General features: G+C 40.5%; 2 protein-coding genes across 6 annotated transcripts in view; both read right to left on the minus strand.

Annotated features, from left to right (window-relative positions):
- Positions 1-1,452, minus strand: part of obscnb (obscurin, cytoskeletal calmodulin and titin-interacting RhoGEF b) — a 57,707-nt gene extending 56,255 nt beyond the window's left edge. Inside the window, exon 1 of the mRNA XM_034703702.1 lies at positions 375-1,452. Coding sequence (XP_034559593.1) covers positions 375-1,452 — 1,078 coding nt within the window. The remainder of the gene's footprint in view (positions 1-374) is intronic.
- A 5,027-nt stretch (positions 1,453-6,479) lies between these two features.
- Positions 6,480-18,041, minus strand: atg9b (autophagy related 9B). 5 transcript variants are annotated; one of them, XM_034703697.1, is made up of 15 exons: positions 17,874-18,036; positions 17,302-17,463; positions 16,571-16,614; positions 16,011-16,075; positions 15,132-15,302; positions 13,217-13,358; positions 12,303-13,051; positions 11,933-12,086; positions 11,544-11,723; positions 11,195-11,440; positions 10,794-11,035; positions 10,585-10,678; positions 10,312-10,396; positions 9,983-10,158; positions 7,030-9,839 (listed from the first exon to the last, which is right to left on the minus strand). In XM_034703697.1, the coding sequence occupies exons 2-14, from the start codon at positions 17,408-17,410 to the stop codon at positions 10,001-10,003; spliced, it is 2,439 nt and encodes an 812-aa protein (XP_034559588.1). In that variant the 5' UTR covers positions 17,411-17,463; positions 17,874-18,036; the 3' UTR covers positions 7,030-9,839; positions 9,983-10,000. The 5 variants fall into 5 exon arrangements, with proteins under 5 accessions (XP_034559591.1, XP_034559590.1, XP_034559587.1 ...); XM_034703698.1 differs by having other exon boundaries at positions 17,867-18,036; XM_034703700.1 differs by having other exon boundaries at positions 6,480-9,839; positions 10,360-10,396; positions 17,302-18,041.
- Between the last annotated feature and the right edge of the window lie 160 nt (positions 18,042-18,201).

An 18,201-nucleotide genomic window follows, 5' to 3' on the forward strand; every position in this document is an offset into this window, starting at 1 on the left:
TTTGGGGGGAGAATTATGTTCCTGCATGACAAACATATACATAAGATTCATGTATTCAAAGGGGACTGGCATTGGGGTCTTGGGGCTGGATGCAGCAGACATAAAAGAGGGGCTGTAATATATTAGAGACAGGTAAATGTTCTTTTTGTTGTCCATGGGGTTTGTTAATGTTAAGGTAAAAAAAATGCATCATGCCAGAAGAGTTATTTCACCCTCTTTTGCACATAATTAGTGTAGAGTTTAAGACTAAATGCTGCATGAACTTCATGCACATAAAATGTCTTTAATGATTATTGACTCCTAAAGAGTTCTCTTAAATGTGTACCTTAAAGTGTCACTGTGATGTTTATTTTCTTAAGACATGGCGCCCTTACCTTTGACTGTTACCAACACAGCACTGTAAGTCTGCCCAGCCATGTTGGTGGCATTGCAGGTGTAGAGCCCATTGTCAGTCTGCTTGCAGTACAGGATCTTGAGGATGAAGTTCTCAGCTTGGTCCTCATAAATGACATGCCTGCGGCCCTCACTGATGTTTGTTCCATCCTTCCTCCAGATAGTGTGGGGTTTGGGGTGGCCTGTCACAAAGCAGCTGAGTTTGGCATGTTTGCCCTCAGTCACCGTACAGGTACGAGTGAACACACCTTTGGGCAGCTTTGCCAGAGCAGATGCCCTCAGCTCATATTCCAGACTCAAACCATCTCTGATGCTTGTGGTGGAGGATGAAGAGACAGTGGTGCTGCTTTCCTCAGTGCGATAGATAGAGATGTCCTTCTTCATCTCCTCTTTGCGCTTTTGTAGGTGGGAAAGGAGGGAGGTGTTTTTATCTGCAGAGAGGTGACGGGAATCCTGCGCATCAACAGCAAGAACTGCAGCAACCTGTGCACGACCGACTGTGTTCTGGGCCCTGCAAGTGTAGGTGCCGCTATCCAGGTTACGAACACTTTGGATCCTTACAGTGCTGCTGTCGCTGTCAGAAACAATCTTGATGCGGTTAGTCTCCCCAAGGTAGCGCCCATCTTTTTCCCAATCAAAGTTGGCTTCAGGGTGAGCTACAACCCGGCAGAAGAAAACAGCATCACCTCCCAAAACTACACGTGCAGAGGAAGGCTTGACAAGGAAAGCAGGGGCCCTCTGAGCCATCTCTGTTGGCAGAGCCACTTTGAAGGTAACAGCGGCATAAGCTTCCCCAACATTGTTTTTGGCCCGGCACATGTACTGGCCACTGTCCTCCAGTGTTAAATCATAGATAGTTAGGCGGTACACATTTCCATCCTCAACGGTCTTAAAGCGTCCCCCAGATGTCAGCTTCAACTTCTCCTTTTCCCAGGTGATCAGTGGAGTTGGGCTGCCAACAATAGTGCAGCTTAGAGTGGCATCCTTGCCTACACACACCGAGAACGCCTTTGGACGGGTGAGAAACCTGGGGACACCCCCGAATAAGTTTGGATCCATTGTTTGTACCTGCAGGAAATGAAAGATGAATCCTTCAATATAGCAGCAGACTGAGTTTTGGAAGAAATCATATGCATTGTAACCGGTTGGATCACAATCTGGAATTTTCTACAACTAAATATTTTTGTTACTGTCAAAATAATATACATTGTTAACATAAATTTGTTTATAATGAACATTTAATTTCTTCTGAATGGTACCAAATAAGGATGTGTATTTTCAAAAATGGTTGTCAGGTATTCAACATATTAATAATACACCAAATTATTAAGAAACACATGAATATTCATCCAAAACCACTGTGAGTTGTGAGAGTTTATTTCATGTACTCTATAAATATATTTAGCTATGAAAATAGACATAAACCCACAGTTGAGATGGGCATATTTATGGCTTGCAGTTACAGTAAGTGTCTGCAGACATATCTTTGTCCTGGCCCTGCAGAAACTAATCATACTAATATTTAACTTCATCCTATAATGCCTATTACACAGGTAGGCAGTCTACTAACATAAACAAATACATTTCCCAGTAACAAGGTCAAATAGAGGCAGATATGTGCCTTTCAAAGAGTGACATTTACCAGCTTTGTCACCTCTGTCGCTTGAACTGCCTGTCCCAAAAATAACCTCAGCTGTCAGGCCCCGTCTCTGTCCATTGCCATTTGTAGAAGCGAAAGGGACATCAGCTGTTTGATAAAACTCCCACTACAGAAACTTACTTCATTTCTAACAGTGTTCGTAATGTAGACGCTCACCAAAATGACTCATATATTACGTGAATTTAATTTTAAACAAATTGAAAAAGTGCAAAAATCTTGAGGAAACAAGCTTACACTATAAAATCACATTAACGCAACGCGAGTGAATCCGCACTGACAGATAATGCTGTGGTTTGCTTGGCTTACGTTAATTCTACGCAGTAATTAGAACCATAAACAATTGATACATTTTGTATTCAAATGCCGATGATAATGTAAATATATATTTTTTAATTGGCCATAAATAATAGCAGTAAAAATGTTCCTATAACATCTGGCTTGACTTTAAATGGTAAACATAAGTCATTCACCTTGAGTCTTCAGCCGCTCAGGTGACGGTCAGAAGGAACGATGAACCATGTGATCGATAAGTTTTCCAGATGATAGTCAACTCCTATCTCAATGTGTAGAAGTCCCCAAAAATGTCTTCTTTGTGCTAAAATATCCGTGAAATGGTTGTAAATCCAGGGTGTTGGAACATCCCCCAGTCTCCTGCGGTGGGCGGTTGACTAGACTCCTTTTTTCTTTCTTCTCCACTACCTCATGATGCCAAATAGCTGACGTGCCTACTTTGGCGCAGCCTCCTTTCTAAAATAGACCTGTCATTTAACTACTCTGGAGATAGGAGATAGCCTGCCTGGCCTGTTGTAGAGCAGAGGAAGGAAAGTAGACCTCTGCTGGGCTACACTGCTGCAGACTCCGTTCAATAACTAAGTTGTTTACAAGTCATAGCAACTGAATTGTACCACCCAAATGGTTTCGGCCTGCCCAGTAGAAGCTTTCACGTGTAAGTCGAATTTATTAGAATTGTTAAATCCTATTTGTATGTACCCCTTAAGCACCTTTTCCTAATTTCAATCTTGTTTTCTCCTGTTTGAGATCCAGATATCCCAATATTCAGGTCATAAGTCCAAATTACCCCAGAGAACCTCAGAAAAATGTCAGCCTCTTGATTAATCACATTGAATTTATTCTGTTATCTTTGTCATAGGCCTTGTCATCAATAAAGAACTGGGGGGGACCAATGTCCCATTAATTTAATTATTTTTCCTTACTTTACACTTCATCCTTTTGACAATCTTTACAATGAGTAAACTTACAATAGGCAGGGCTGTGTCCAGAGGGTTAGCCGAGGCTGGCATGGTCCACCCTTGAAATCTGATTGGATTTGCCCTTTCAGCGGTTAAAGTTATGTTAAAATCAACTATTTGGGCTGTGTTCTCACAGACTTCTACAGTAGAAGCTTCCCTTGCATTTCACATTTTCTTTTGTAAGTTCTTTAAATTGTTACTGAAGACATCTTCTTTTAAGACCTTAATGAATTAAACTCAGAAGAAATATATGTTGCCGCTTTGTAGTGTGATTTTGGAGAGTAAAAAGAAAAACAAGCTATGTTACTGTTAGTAATCCCAATGAATTAGATGAGATGGATCAGTAAATGCTAATGACTTGTGTGTGCACATACATACCACCCCTGCATATGTCAGTGCCCCAGTTGGATCAATTGAGTCAAAGAGGCCTGGATCCGCCTCTGTCCCGAACAGGGTGTACAAGAGTCAGCTTGTGCATTGGATCCTCACAAAACACAACCAGGGGCTCCATGCAGCACATGACAGAAGTCTTGTCCATATGGAGTTTCCTGTTGGCAGGCTTTTAGCAAAACTGAGATGACTTGTGAAGTTCTTGAACATTGTTGGCATGTTTTCCCAGTTGTGACAATGGCTTAACTGTTCCTCTATTTTTCTAATGATTTAGCCATATTACATGATTAAACGAGCAATCTACTTAGTTTGTTTTTTTGTAAGCATACTTAATACCAAGAGATTAAATTGATCTTAGTCCTCTTATCAGATCATGGGTCAATATTGAACAAGTATTTGTTTTTACAAGACTTCAGATTTGCTTAAATCCTGATGTTTGGTTATTTCTTCACTTAAACCGCCATTCCAAGCTGTTGTATTGGATCATTTTCCTACTGTAGCATTGGTTGCAAGTCTTTGTAATTTTCAGTTTATTTACACTTGATGCTGTGGCAGTATTGCGAGTTATATGCAGTTGAAGCCAATAAAGCATATTGCATTGTAATTACTTTGCACTGTATCTTGTCTTTGTGTTTTTACCACACCCCCTGCCTATTTACTGAAAGGCTTTTATCTCATGGACAATATCTTCCACCTGACTTGTGGAGAGTATCTTCTGAGTTAAGACTGACAAATTACTGTTTTTATTAAGCATGTGTTTGGTTGTGTGCTGTATTTCACTTGGATTTAAAAGTGATTGGTGTAAACTGAGAAGAAACTAAAGTAGCTCTGTGCACATTGTACTCTACCTCCACCATTCTGGCAGCTGCTTTTCCCAGCTGGTCAGGCCTATAATCAAATTATGACTTCATCCTGCACAAAGCATTTTAGGACAGTGATGTGGTAACTTTATCCCCTATTACATCTTGGCAATGTTGAAAACATATAGCAATCCTTAGGTAGCAGATGATTTATGTGTCACTGACTTCATGTTTCATTAGAAATGTAGATAAATAAGGTTATTTTATTAAATGCTTAGATATGAGGATAAAATGGGCAGCAAGCCTTACCCCATTCTTCTTTCCTTATCTTTTGGCTTCCATGGCATTTCCTTACAGAGTGGGCTTTCCCCCAGTTCCAGTGAGTGACAGCAGCAGGCCGCCTGGACCCTGATTTAAACTCCCCGAAACTCTAGCAGTGAGTAATCCGCTGCTGTTACTTGCCCCAGCTCCATCCTGTTCTGGCTTCTGTGTTTGGCTTCCACTCCTGAAAGAACAGTGAGAACAAGCAACAATTACAAGAAAGTGATACTCACCTTTTTTTTTTTGATAGTGTCTCTCACCCATTCATCTAAACGTTTTGTATCAGTAGTCTTTACAATGGGGAGAAAATTGAGGTTTGTTTCTTACCTGTATTTTTCCCCCTTTTGTCTTTTTCCATCTACATTTCTTGATGTCAAATCAGCTTATTGTAGCAGATTAAATCAAGAATGGTGGTTTTTTTTCTCAATTGCACCTGGGAAACAATTCAAGCAGAGGGCAGAGGAAAAACACACGTAACACCAAGCTATGTTTTTAGCCTACATAAAAGTTGACTTTAATCTTAAGCAGAACATTTGGTTGCTGTGTATACTCTCATATCTCTCACTTACATTGCCTTCCAACTGGCCTCTGAGCCATTTGAAGGATAAGGTCAGGGTTGTATCATGTTGACAGCCAAAAGACATAGGTGTTACCTCAAAGGAACATTTTATACAGCAGATGACAAGCGAGACAAGGACAGATAGTCGGGAATGAAAAGCAGATGGTGTTTACGTCCTCAAAATCTTTTTAGTGGACTTGAACAATTACAACTAAGGAAAAAAAACATGAGGCAAAATAGAGGAGGAATGTGGTGTTTGTTTACATTTTAATGTATTTATTATAGAGGAAGAGGGTAGGTCAACCAAGTGTGTACAAAGAAACCCATGGAACAAAAGTCAGCCTAACTTTTCAAACCAATTAAGTGTATCCAAACAAAAGAATGTAGGCTGGATGACCGACATACTTTACATATTGCCAATATAACTGGGTAAACTCATGATGAACCTTGTTTCTACAGAAAGTCGTGAGCTTCTTTCCCTAATAAGACAAAAGCTTTTGTTGGAATTAGCTGATTATCTGACTGGATACAATAAATTGCTGAACTTGTGGAATTTGTGGAAGAGATCAATACAATTAACATTTCGATAGCTGTGTGAAAAGTGTCCTAAATAGACATGTATCAAGCCAGTGTGAAACAGTGTGCCAGTGCCAGTGTGTTCAGTTCTTCTGAAGTGGGATTGTTTGAAGTACTTTTCAATATTAAGTGTATTACCTACTGAGGAACATTTATGTGTCATGTCTGGGAGTAGTCCAAACACAAAGGGGCTTTCTGGTGGCAACGACAAGTGCTTGGACATTTTCAAATAGGGACAAATTAGTTTTTAGATCAGAGTTTCGTAAAATTAGCCAACTTACGTGATAGAGCTGACCCCTTCAACAGGAGTTATTAGCCTAGCTTCCCTGTTGGTTCTCTGGCCAGTCTTCATCAAGGGGGCCAAGCTGACTGGGATCTCCTGTGGGTGAGACACTTCCTGCCAACAAGTACCTCATTCAACCCCACTTTTTAAAAAAAGAAAAACATAACAAGAACTTTACCTTTAAGCTTTCCTGTTTTAATATATGTGCCAGCAAGGTTGTATGTTTAAATAAAGACAACAGACATCATATTTGTGAATAGTACATCTGTATCAGTGTATTTACAATGTCATGACACCTTGCAATACTGTTCATCAGTGTTTTTTGTTACTCAACACCAGGGGTCACCAAAGTCCAACTTTTGAATATTTGGACATCTAAGTTCCAGTCAAGTTAAACCTCATCAGCCTTGAAAGCACTCAAGGCCTTTCTGTTTTAGAAATGCTTGATGAAGAGTCATAAATTAACCAATCTCACCGGTCATGCATAAAAGACCATTAATGTCCATGGAGAACAGTTGTCAGGGTGCTTTGGACTAAATCGTGACATACAGATAAAACAAACACTATGATATCCATGTTGTAATAATATAAAATACCTTTGGTATTTAGAAGTAAAAAAGCATCTCTATTAGTATATCCCCATCGGATATGTCAAAGAGTCATAGTGAAAATGTTTTACATGTTTATCTCACAGGCTGACATTAAAAAACTAGCAACAATATAATACAGAGAGAAAATTAAAATAGATTTTTTTTTATTTCAAATAAACATCACATAACCAACCACACATGAAATGATTAAATACACTCAAAATAAGATTTATTTGCCTCTCTACTCACTCACAGAAAACAACACAAGTATTGTAAAGCTGTGCCGAAAAACAAGTTCTTTTGGCATGTTTCATTTTTCAGCTAGTGTTTCTTAATTTACACAACAAAACAGACAAAAATTAAGAAAGAAAACAGTACAACAAGGATGAAAAATTAGCACCTTGTCCCAGTCATGGTGATTCTTAGACTGGTGTTTAGTGGGTAAGAAACCATAGCATGATGATAAGGTTGGCCATGATGACACTGCCAAGTACAAGGCAAACTCCTGCTTGTTTAGGATAATGAGGACAGTGCAAGTTTAGACACCATAAGAAGTGTGCTGTCAGATGCAACAGACTGACACAAGATCTGTTTTCACACCATATCCACAACTTCACTACACACTGGATGCTATACACAATGACTCTTTCCAAAAGCAAAACACAAAAAACACTGTACATATATGTGCTGTAATGTGAAAGAAATATTTAACATGAAATGGCTTCTAGATAGGGCAAATCCTAATCTGCAATTCTAAGGCACTGCTTCAAATAAAGAGAAACAGGACAGTGAGGTGTTATCTGTGGAGACGGTCTAAAGAAATCAACTCTGTGCACAAAGCTGAGCTCCAGTGTCTCAACAACATTAACTTACTGCACATACATTGACCACATTACCCATGTTAGCATGTTGTAACAGTGTGACAGAGTGAACATGTACTGACCAGAGGTCACAACAACCTTATGTGATTGGCCACAGTGATTCCAGGTGGTCTTCTGAAAGTATGATATACAATACGTGCTGATGCATTGCTTATATATACAATGAGACGAGGTCATTCGGGGTGGAGACTGACCCAGCGTCTCTTTCTCACTGTTACAGGTACTGTACATATGCACACATTTAAAAAGAGTATTTTTTTTTGTCAGTGCAAAACTTCTGAGTTCTCCTTAACGCAGGTTTCCAAAACCTATTCCTTCCATGGGCACACTCACAACGAAAGTCTCAACAAACACACAAAGTCAAAGACGCATGTACCCTGCAAAGTGTTGCAGTGTTCTAGAAGAGGATGAGATTTGTGTTTCTGTGTTTGAGCACTGCTTCTACAAGCAGATTGAGTCCTAGTTTATTCTGAGTGTAAAACATTCAATATCATGCTGCTGGCCATGTTATCTTAGCATTAATAAAAACTTTTTTAATCAGGATATTCTAAATAAACACCCTTTAAACTATTTTTAGAAGAAGAACACATGCCATTTCTTTCATAAAAGGGATATTTTTTTTAAGGTAAATAATTTGACATAGCTTTTCTTTTTCAAATAAATAATAGTCATATATCAATCATTTGGGGGAGAGAATAAATAATCTTAAAGCTGATGCTAACTTGGAGAAGGGCTGTTTTCTTCTTATGCCCCTACTCTTAAACTACAAAGCCAAAAATGTGTAACTGTTTTCTTAAAACCTTCAAATGCGACGGCTTACTCTAGAATCAGCCCTTGTGATTGAAGGTCAATCTTCAAAATAGACACATAAATAAATGTCATATGTATAACAAAGATTTGTAAAAGCAATTACACCCTGTTTTGTTCAGGAAACAGAAATCTTCCCAACACCTTTTTTTGGACTCTAATGTTTGATTCTTCAGAATTTCTGCTGGGCAAGAAAAGTAACAGGTTATGAAAATGTTTCCATTTACACCTTCCATTAAAATCAAAATGCAGTTAAAAGATGCACCTGTACACTATAAAGAAATCTTTATGTACTGTACACATCCTTACACAAGAGTAAATACACTGAAGAGGTACTGATTGGAGTATTAGTTTTTCTTCTCCACCACAGAGGTAATACAGAAAACTTGGATATAAATATGTTACTATATGCGTGTTAAGGCATAAAGCTGACTTTGTATCCAGCTTGAATAAAAGACATCTTATATCTGCATTGGATTTTGATGCCATGTGTACTTGGGGTCCATAGTTTCAGTCCTGTTTTTCAGGAATAGTAATGTCTTGATACATCAGCTTTGTAAATATTAATACTGAGTTGAATCTGCATTTAGCACTACTAAACACAAGCAGCAGCTTCCAAACATGTGTATGTCTGGTTTCAAAGACAAGTTCTGTCAAACCCAATGGGGCTTTTACCAGGTACACATGGTGTCTTACGCTACTGTAGAGTCAGCGCTTCAGAATAAAATACTTGGTATCTTTCTCAAGGATTAAATCTGTTAGTACAAATGTGGACTATTACAATTATAAGACAAAACAATTGTATTTACAAATCACCAGGGTAAAGCAGCCTAACTTGAAATATTGAATTCTTTTTTTTTAGGTGATCAAAATTGTTCAGGCAGCTACAACGCATTTTGCAGTTCTTGCAGCACAGATAAAGACACCAAACTGCTGGATACTCAATAAGACTCACACTGTGATGCACAAATACTTGCATTGTGCACACATGCAGATAAGCCTTTTGCATTCCAAAATAAAAATTGGCCACACCCGCCATCACACAGTGATCCTGTGCCCACACTCGATAGTAGCTCTTGTTTCCTTACACACTGTCTGTACACGTTCATGAGAAAACCAGGATGAAACGGACGGAAGACTTATGGTTTCCCTGATGCCATAGTCTGCCAGGTGTGACAGGAGGAGGCGTGGAGGTGCAGAGACAGTGGTTATTCAATGAGTCCCTCCCACAACAAACACTGAGTGGTGTTTTCAAAGGTCCATGCTAAATTCTCCATGAAGATCATCTAAGGCCACAATGTTTGTAGAGGAAAGTAAAATGTAAACACTCTAAAAGAAACAGAGAGAGAGAGAGAGAGAGAAAGAGAGAGAGAGAGAGAGAGAATTTGTAAGAGATGTATCTCTTGTAGGATAAAAAGACAAAGTATACAGAACCACATAGGCATTCATCATAGACGTGTCATTTTATATACCTTATGACATAAGGCACCTCAACAATTGCTCCCTGTGCCTTGCTTTGGAGTAGATCCACTGTTTATCTCCTGATCATCTGTTCTCTCCTCTTCCTCCTCCTCCTCTTTCCAGCCACCAAGATGGACAGGCGTGGGCATGGAAATACTGGAACCAAGGCCACTATGTTCCTGGAAACCTGAACAGAGTGTTGATGCCAAGTTAGGCTTTCTCAATCATAGTCAGTTTAAGAGATCAAGGGTTTAAAACACTGCAGATTAAATCATAATTAATAATTATTTTTAAATATTCAGAGGTTGCACAGTACTACAAATATCATACACTTATTTACCAGTACTTGTGTGCAGATCTCTCATCGGCACTGGGTTCTGCCACTGACCTGAAGATCTCTGTGGGTGGGAATTCAGCTGGTGGAGCTGAAGAGAAAAGACATCAAACACAAACAGAATTAACAGAGGGCATCTACAGTGGGTGCATGCCTCCTACTCAAAAGATACATTTGGAGGAGTATCCCTTTAAGTTCCAGCCACTCACCAAAGGAAAGGAGGGCAGATACATGAGTGTCAGATTAAAGAGTGGTGACAGTAAGTGGTCAGAAAATTACCTCGTGCATGTAGATGGCATGGAGACTCATCTCTGCTGAGGCAAACTCTGAGTGCAGTGCATTGCTCCGAATGCGGCTGTCACTGTAAGTCATACTGCAAAAGAGACATGTTAATCAAAGCTGGCAGCAAGCCTTTACATTTTTTTTTCAGTTCTAATCATGAAACTATTTAAATTATTCAGAGAAGAAAACCCTCTGTATGATCATACCTGTCAATGATGGTGCGATCGCTGCGGTACATGGTGCTCTCTGGATTGAGGGATGTGGGCATGAGGCCTTGCGAGCGGCTACCACGGCCGGTATGTGCAAGCTGGGAGGTGGACAAGGAGGCCAAAACACTGGCAGCTGCGGAAGCAGCGGTGCTTGCTGGGATGAAGCGGTGGTCTCTCCCTTGAAGTCCTGATGCTGTCAGGATGGGATGAGCAAGGACACTGGCCAGCAGATTTTCAGGCTGGAGACAACAACACACATCAATACAAAGCCAGTCAGTAAATAAAAACAGAGAAGAGCATCAATTACACTCTGGTTTCTTTAAGGGAACAATATGTGGTCATTTTAAAGTAGTCCATTCAGTCTATCACATTTGTGTAATAATCATGGTGTTTCTTACCCCAGTGGCGGACTGGTTAGAATGCAGCGAGGTGCAGAGAGGAGCCTCAGAGAGCAGCAGCTGAGTGGAGGGGCCGCCCTGTGCATCATGATGCACCTTTTCTTTAAGATGACTGATGAACACTGAACTCTCCTGGGGCGGCTGCCAGCGTGGGTTTTTGATGGTGAAATGCATGAGAGACAACTCTGTCTTGCCATTTTCAGCTTGTTGGTAAATAGAGGCTTCAGTCTGACCCTCTGACATCCACTGCAAAAAACATTTCAAGAAACATGTTAATTTAAGCGATGACATCACTTGACCTTTTTTTTTGTATGTCATTAAACATTTTGATGAATAAAACAATTCCTACTGTTGGGTTTCCATGCCGTCTGATGTCCATCTGTGCAAAGGAACAAATGTCTCCGACTCCAACCACCTCCACCGTAAAGTTCCTGAAGAAGTCAATGATCTCCAGAGACTTGTTCCTCAGCAGGAAGATGAGAATGAAGGGAGTGACAATAGGACTGAGCAGCTCCTCTAAGATGAACACCTAATTTGGACAAAGAAAACTATGATAACTCATTCTCATTTTCCACAGGTGGTCAATTGTAGATATGACACACAGAAATAATGCCTGACATTTTGTCTGATATTGACCTGGTAGGAAAATAAAAATGTTATCAGTCACCACAAAAACTAATCCATAGCCTCAGTCTGTGACAAATGTGTTCCTGTCCACTAATGTTCTCCATTTCTCACCGCTTTGTACTGGAACAGCTGTGCCACCTCATCCCGGGTCTCGCTCTTGTTAGCATGGCCTCTCCAGTGGTCTGGCATGTAGTGAATGTGTGCCAGCATGCACTGCAGCAGCTGCTCTGGACACCACACCATATGCTCATCTGGGATGAAGGATCTGGCATTGGAAAGGTACAAAATATGTTAATTCTCCAACAGTGCGATTATGCCTGTGTGTATGAGATAACCAGAAGTTTTGTAAAGAATACTTTGATTGTTGACTGAGGTGACATCATTTTTAAGTGAGAAACAATCAAAGATAGTCTATTCTAGTAACCGGTTGCCTTTTAACTATCATATTAAAGCAACAGTAGGAGAATTTTAAATCCCTCACCTGGTGATAGTGATCAGCACCCCCAGCACAGTGATCGCTGTAAGAATGTGCTGCACTGTCAGAACGTCCTCATCATAGACTGTCAGTGCAATGAGCACAGCCAGTACTGAGCCTGAGAAGAAGGCAATGTTCTTAGCCAGCACTGTCAGCAGCGGTGATGTAAAGGAGTTCATGTATTTCGACGTGGGTTTGTAGCCCCGGCCCAAGCGTCCATGCAGCTCATGGTCCAGCTCGTTGAAGTGTCTCAGGTACAAACGGCCATACAGGGACCACCTTCGTGCACCGAGACTCCCGGGTTCTCTACGGATTATTTCAGTATAGCTGAAGAAAGCATACAGCACCTGCCACACCAGGATGAAGGGACACAGCAGCAGGTTAGCCAAACCCATCAGCAGGATGACTCTACTGAGCTGCTGGGCCAGCTCCAGGCGGTTTCCACTCCGCTTGTATTTTGGGTGCAGGTTCCACTTGTTCTGAAAGAGAGAACCAGGGCCCCAGAAGAGGATCAGCTCAAAGTTGTACTTGAGGCCCTGGGTGAGGAACACCACATTTCCCAGCAGGGGGAGCTGCAGCTGTACCGGCAGCAGGGACTTGTTTATCATGGCCACCATGTAGTTCTTGAATCGCAGGATGCGGTGATAGATGTCGAGTTCTGTCAGCTCCTTCTTGTGTATGCACATTTGCTGCTCTCGTTGCAGGCTGATGAGCCGGTCCTGGACCTCTTGCCATGTGAAGTTGCATAGTTCATCCTGGGACAAGGAAGCAAGGAGAGCTAAGCAATCTGATATATATTACATAGACGAATGACTTGCCATTTTAGGGGTGGTTATCATACTGAATAAGACATTATTCACTGGTTTTAAAAAAAAACTTCTACTGTATGTGATGATAAGGTATCCAGGTTTCACACTCACCATTCTGATCTTCAGTGCTTTGATGTAGAACTGCCTGATCTCCCAGTAGCTCAAAATGTTGCAAATGACTTTAACAAGTCGATAGATCCAGAAGATGGCTGCCATGATGAGAAGGAAAATATTCCAGCTGTTCTCCTGAATCCTGCAGAAAAACAAAAGGAGCATTTCACACTTGGTTTGCTGTAGTATCTGATGAAGTAATGGTTTCTTGTCATACACGGATGGGCGACTACATCAATTTCAGTCAAAGCTGTATACACATAAGGGAATTTACAGCAAAGGCAACAATGTGACATTTTAAAGAGGGTAGAATGATAGTGTGCATAACAAGTATTCAAATAACTGCATGTTTAATACAGGATTCAGAATTTCTTTCAGCACATAAAACTCCTCTCCTCTCATTAAATTGTGAATTGACCCTTTATTCAGTATTAAACTGTAAACATGATAAACAGCTGGGAAAATCAACGACTGTTGCTCCCACAGTGTGTTGCAATATATTAAACTGATACCTCCCTCCAGGATGTCAGTGAGCCAGCTTTCTAAAGTTAAGGAATCATCTGTGTACTACATGTCAAGATACAAAAAATACTTTCTTCTGGTCAACAATAAAAGGTACAGTCGGGATCAGTGCAGCTGTTGGTGCTCTCTGATTAATTTTCATTTCTATATCATTTCACATTGGGTCTCCTAGACATTATAAACAAAATATAGGAATGCTTTGGGACAAGTACTGGCTCCTCAAATGAAATTAGAGAGTAGGTATGAGGGGAACAGCAGGGACCCAAACTGTGGGACAAGCTGTTCCCCAATTAGAATTCCAGGCACTTGTGCGTCATTGACTTTGATATAAATGAGTATGGAGCCACAGTGAAAATCAGGAACAAATTAATGCCAGGGCTATTAGACCAGCTAGAGAAAACAAGCAGAGGCTCAGCTACGTCATGAAAAAGATACGACAACATGGAGCTGGGGAGGGAGTGGATCTGTCCCCTGCAGCCAGCAAAAAAAGTGTCATGTGTTTGTGGGCCTGCTGTCCCAGCCGAGTCACCAGTATCTTGGCTGGCCAGTTTTACCTCACAGGAGCTATCAATTACACTGCGCTGTTCCCTAAAGCCGGTCTAAACACAGTACACAAATACCTTCCTCAGAGTAACCGTCAGTTAGAGGTATGTCGCAAGTCAAGGCTGTCAATCTGAGGGGAAAATAAACAACCGAATGGTGAAAGAAAACAGTTCTTAGAAAGAGACTTCACTTGTTCTTGACAAATCTCAGCATCTTACAAAGCTGACTGATTGATTTCTCGCCTTCTGCTTTTCAATGAAACAGCTTTTAAAACAAATCTAACCTTTACTGCCAGCTTGTGATTCACTAGAACAACAAGATAAGACCCTTTTAACAACTTTTCTTCAAGGGAATAATGCAGGGTATAAAATATATAGCATTTGAGCATCATTGTAATGTTTCATGTGCAGGTTAAATCAGCTTTTTTTTGGGACAAACTTGAAAATTTGAAAAATAAAAACAAGCATTAGACATTATTTAAAGGGAACTTAGGCTTAAAACCACAACTTTGGGTTATCAAAAGAGCTCAGTATGTCTCTCTCGCCCCACCAGAAATTAAGTTTTAAAGTGTGATTGCAAGTTTATTATTAATCAAGACACATGAAATCCCTCTGAAAGCCAGGCTCTGAAAGCTCTAATAATATCAAAGCACATGTCTGCCTGAGAACAAAGAGTCTGATCTGCTTGACTGGAATGAGATAACAGGCAGATCACTTCACGTGGTTGTTGGACTTTCACAACTATGTCTCTTTAAAAAGAAAAAACCTTCACAAACTGAAGCTCTTCATTATAAGTGACTCATAATGAGCAGCTTCAGAGTTGTTTGCAGAGTTGTATTGAACTTGCTAACCTCTGAGTACACTGCTGGCTAGGTAGGATGGCATCTGGAAGTGTGACCTTGCTCCTATCCAAGGGGTTGTGGCCCGGCCCCGTGTGGTTGACCGCTCGATTGGCAAACAGGACATCGTACTCCACACAGTTGACAAGGAACGTTGTGAACGTGATAACAAACAACAACTGACTGTAAGGATGAGAGGAGAAAAGGAAGAGATAGATTTGCAATCATACTATGAGTAAGGTAGAAAATTATATTAATAAAAGTAATGGCAGAACAGATCGATACTGGTGTACAGTATTGGAAGAAGTGACTTCATTTAATTTCTAACCATCAAGCCACAGACAGTGAACTCAGCATGTACTTAGAAGTGATTCATGTATAAATGTGTGGTTAAGATGGATCAATGAAAGTTCTTCATTAAACATAACAGCAGGCTAAATGCTGTTTTGGGCTGTGGTGAAATCATGAGAGATGTTCTTCAACTAATGCAGTGATAGACAAAATGAGGCCAGATTCAGATGATAACATGATCAGAGTTACATAGTACAAATGGTCTACTGGCAAGTTGGAAGCCAAAAGTTAGCTCAGGACAGTAAGTGTATGTGTGTGTGTGCGTGTGCGTGTGTGTGTGCATTTGTGTGTGTGCGTGTGTGTTGGTGGGGGGGGGAGTTTCACGTGAGATTCAGGTAAAGTTCTAATAATGTGGCTGAACATGTTCACGCTAAAGCCTGAGGCATATGTAACTGTCATAACAACATGCTAAATTGCCATTGAAATGGCATCTTACTGAAAACAAGGACCCCGTTAGAAGTGACTATTTAGCCTTTTACATACAAACACATTACTTTTCCTCATGAAGTATTGCAGCATTTTGAAATGTCTTATACTTACACAAGTTCAAAGAACTCTGTCACCATCATACAAGCAAAGCCATTCTTCTGATGAAAATGATAGATGTGGACAAGTTGGTTAAAGAAAAGTGTGACAGAAAACATTAAACATGACCTACTTTGAAGCTCCTTTGAATTACTTTGAGAAATCTTCGGCACAAACCAAGATATTACTTACCTCTCTGCGCTGCAGGACTGAGAGATACAGAAAAGCATTCATCCCTGCAGCCATTAGGCTGAATTACTTGTTTTATATGATTTTCATAATTTCATCTGCCAGACACCTGAATTTCCCCTTGGGGGGTTCATAAAGTACATTCTATTCTATTCTCCAAAAGGTGAATCTTAAAGCTTGATGTTAACAAATAGCTTATCTCATCTTCCCCTGTAGTAACACTTTCAATGCTTGTGTCAGTCAATAAGTAAACATTATGAAATTCAACATTTTCTAAATATAACTCCCATCAAACATCACTGTAAGTGTGTGTGCCAGCATGTCTACATGCCAGTGATGTATGCAATGACCTGCAATCAAATGACACTGTTGGTCAAAAAGGATATTCTTGTGAAGAAGTTATCCAGGTTCTTGATATGGTGCCATGAGTCTGCAATAGAAACAACAGCATTAGATATCTCTAACCCAACCGTATTCATTCACAGGTAAAGGATTTACATGTGCAGTAATTCGTTTCATATTAAATAAAATGTATACTTAACCCTCCTGTTATCCTTGGGGTCGATTTGACCTCATTCAATGTTTAACGTCTCTAAAAAATATGGTTAACATATATTTGGTCATATTTCATGACTTTTCCAATTTCAAAGGGGACTCCTATGTAAACAGAAACATTAATATGGTGATATATTCCAATTTCCTACACACATTTTATACGCATCTGTGTTCATTGGGTCAATTTGAAAACAGAAGAAATATCAACTTTGTACACATATTTGTTTTGGTTGTTTTGAGGTGATACTGAGGTCCCTATAACATACAATTTTATTATTTAGAAAACCCTCCCTCAGCTTTAGGGCCCTAACCTGACATCACCATACCTGTCGTTCTGTGAGAACCTATGAGAGGTCAAACAACATGGGACAGGGGGGGGGGGCATTTCTTTCCAATGAGAACACTGATATTTGCTGTACTGTGGGGTGGGAAATATAGTCCTGTGAAGACATTGATGATTCACACAACAGAGGAGTGGAGCTGACATATATAAGGATGCACAGCTCAGTCAAAATTTGAGGATAACAGGAGGGTAAGATGTGTTGTCAATTGTCATGCCTACCTTTTAGGCCTTCGGGCACATGCACTAGTAAGTCCTCCTCCCCTGGTGGTGAGTCCTCCTCAAAGTCCTCAATTCTCTGGTACTCCTGGTAAGCTTCAAAGTTGGCCATTATGCTTCACATTCTTGGAGTTTCTCCGCACTAACGAGCTACTTGAAGTAACACTGTGTGAAACGAATGCACTGTGATAACCTCAGAACATGTTATAACAAACTACTCCGCACATCAAGCAAGGGTAATGATAGCAGCGGCTAACATTAGCTTGCTAACCTGCTAGTCTAACGGACAGCGTTGGAATAACCAACACTACCTCGGTAACATGTTATATACTGGGCAGCTGTTAGGAAATAAGTCCACTACTGTAACGCAGACGGAAGGATGATCAGTAGTCCTTTATAAACGTAGAGCTAAAGACAACTGTCTGGTGGTTGTTTAGCCTGTGGATGATTCAGCCTCTCGTGTAGTCTGGGTGACACGGTTTGTTTTGTTCCGACTTGCTCCGTCCACAAACTGGTCTGGGTCTTTTTTCTTCCCTCTGTCTGAAGTCAAGTCTGGACCAGAACTCACAGAATACCTGTAGCCGTATTTCAATCACGACACGGTGGTCTTCCGTCAGCCCAGAGGTCCGTTAGCTGGTTTCCAAAAATACACTATCCCGTTGGTGTCCACTGTTTTTGTCTTTCACAAACAAATGTCAACAAAACGTCACTAGCGTCATTTCCGCTTCAATACGACGTCATTTCCGGCTACGGGTTGTAGTTTTCACACAGAATGTCAGATTTTAGCCACATGACAGCTATGCAATATTGTACTAACAGCATAGTTCCCGAAACTACGATGCCTACTGTGAAATCAACCCATATTTTGTCGCCATAAACCAACATTTCCGTTTAAAATGACCC

The sequence above is a fragment of the Notolabrus celidotus genome, chromosome 15, assembly GCF_009762535.1.
Source record: "Notolabrus celidotus isolate fNotCel1 chromosome 15, fNotCel1.pri, whole genome shotgun sequence".
NCBI classification, from domain to species: Eukaryota; Metazoa; Chordata; class Actinopteri; order Labriformes; family Labridae; genus Notolabrus; species Notolabrus celidotus.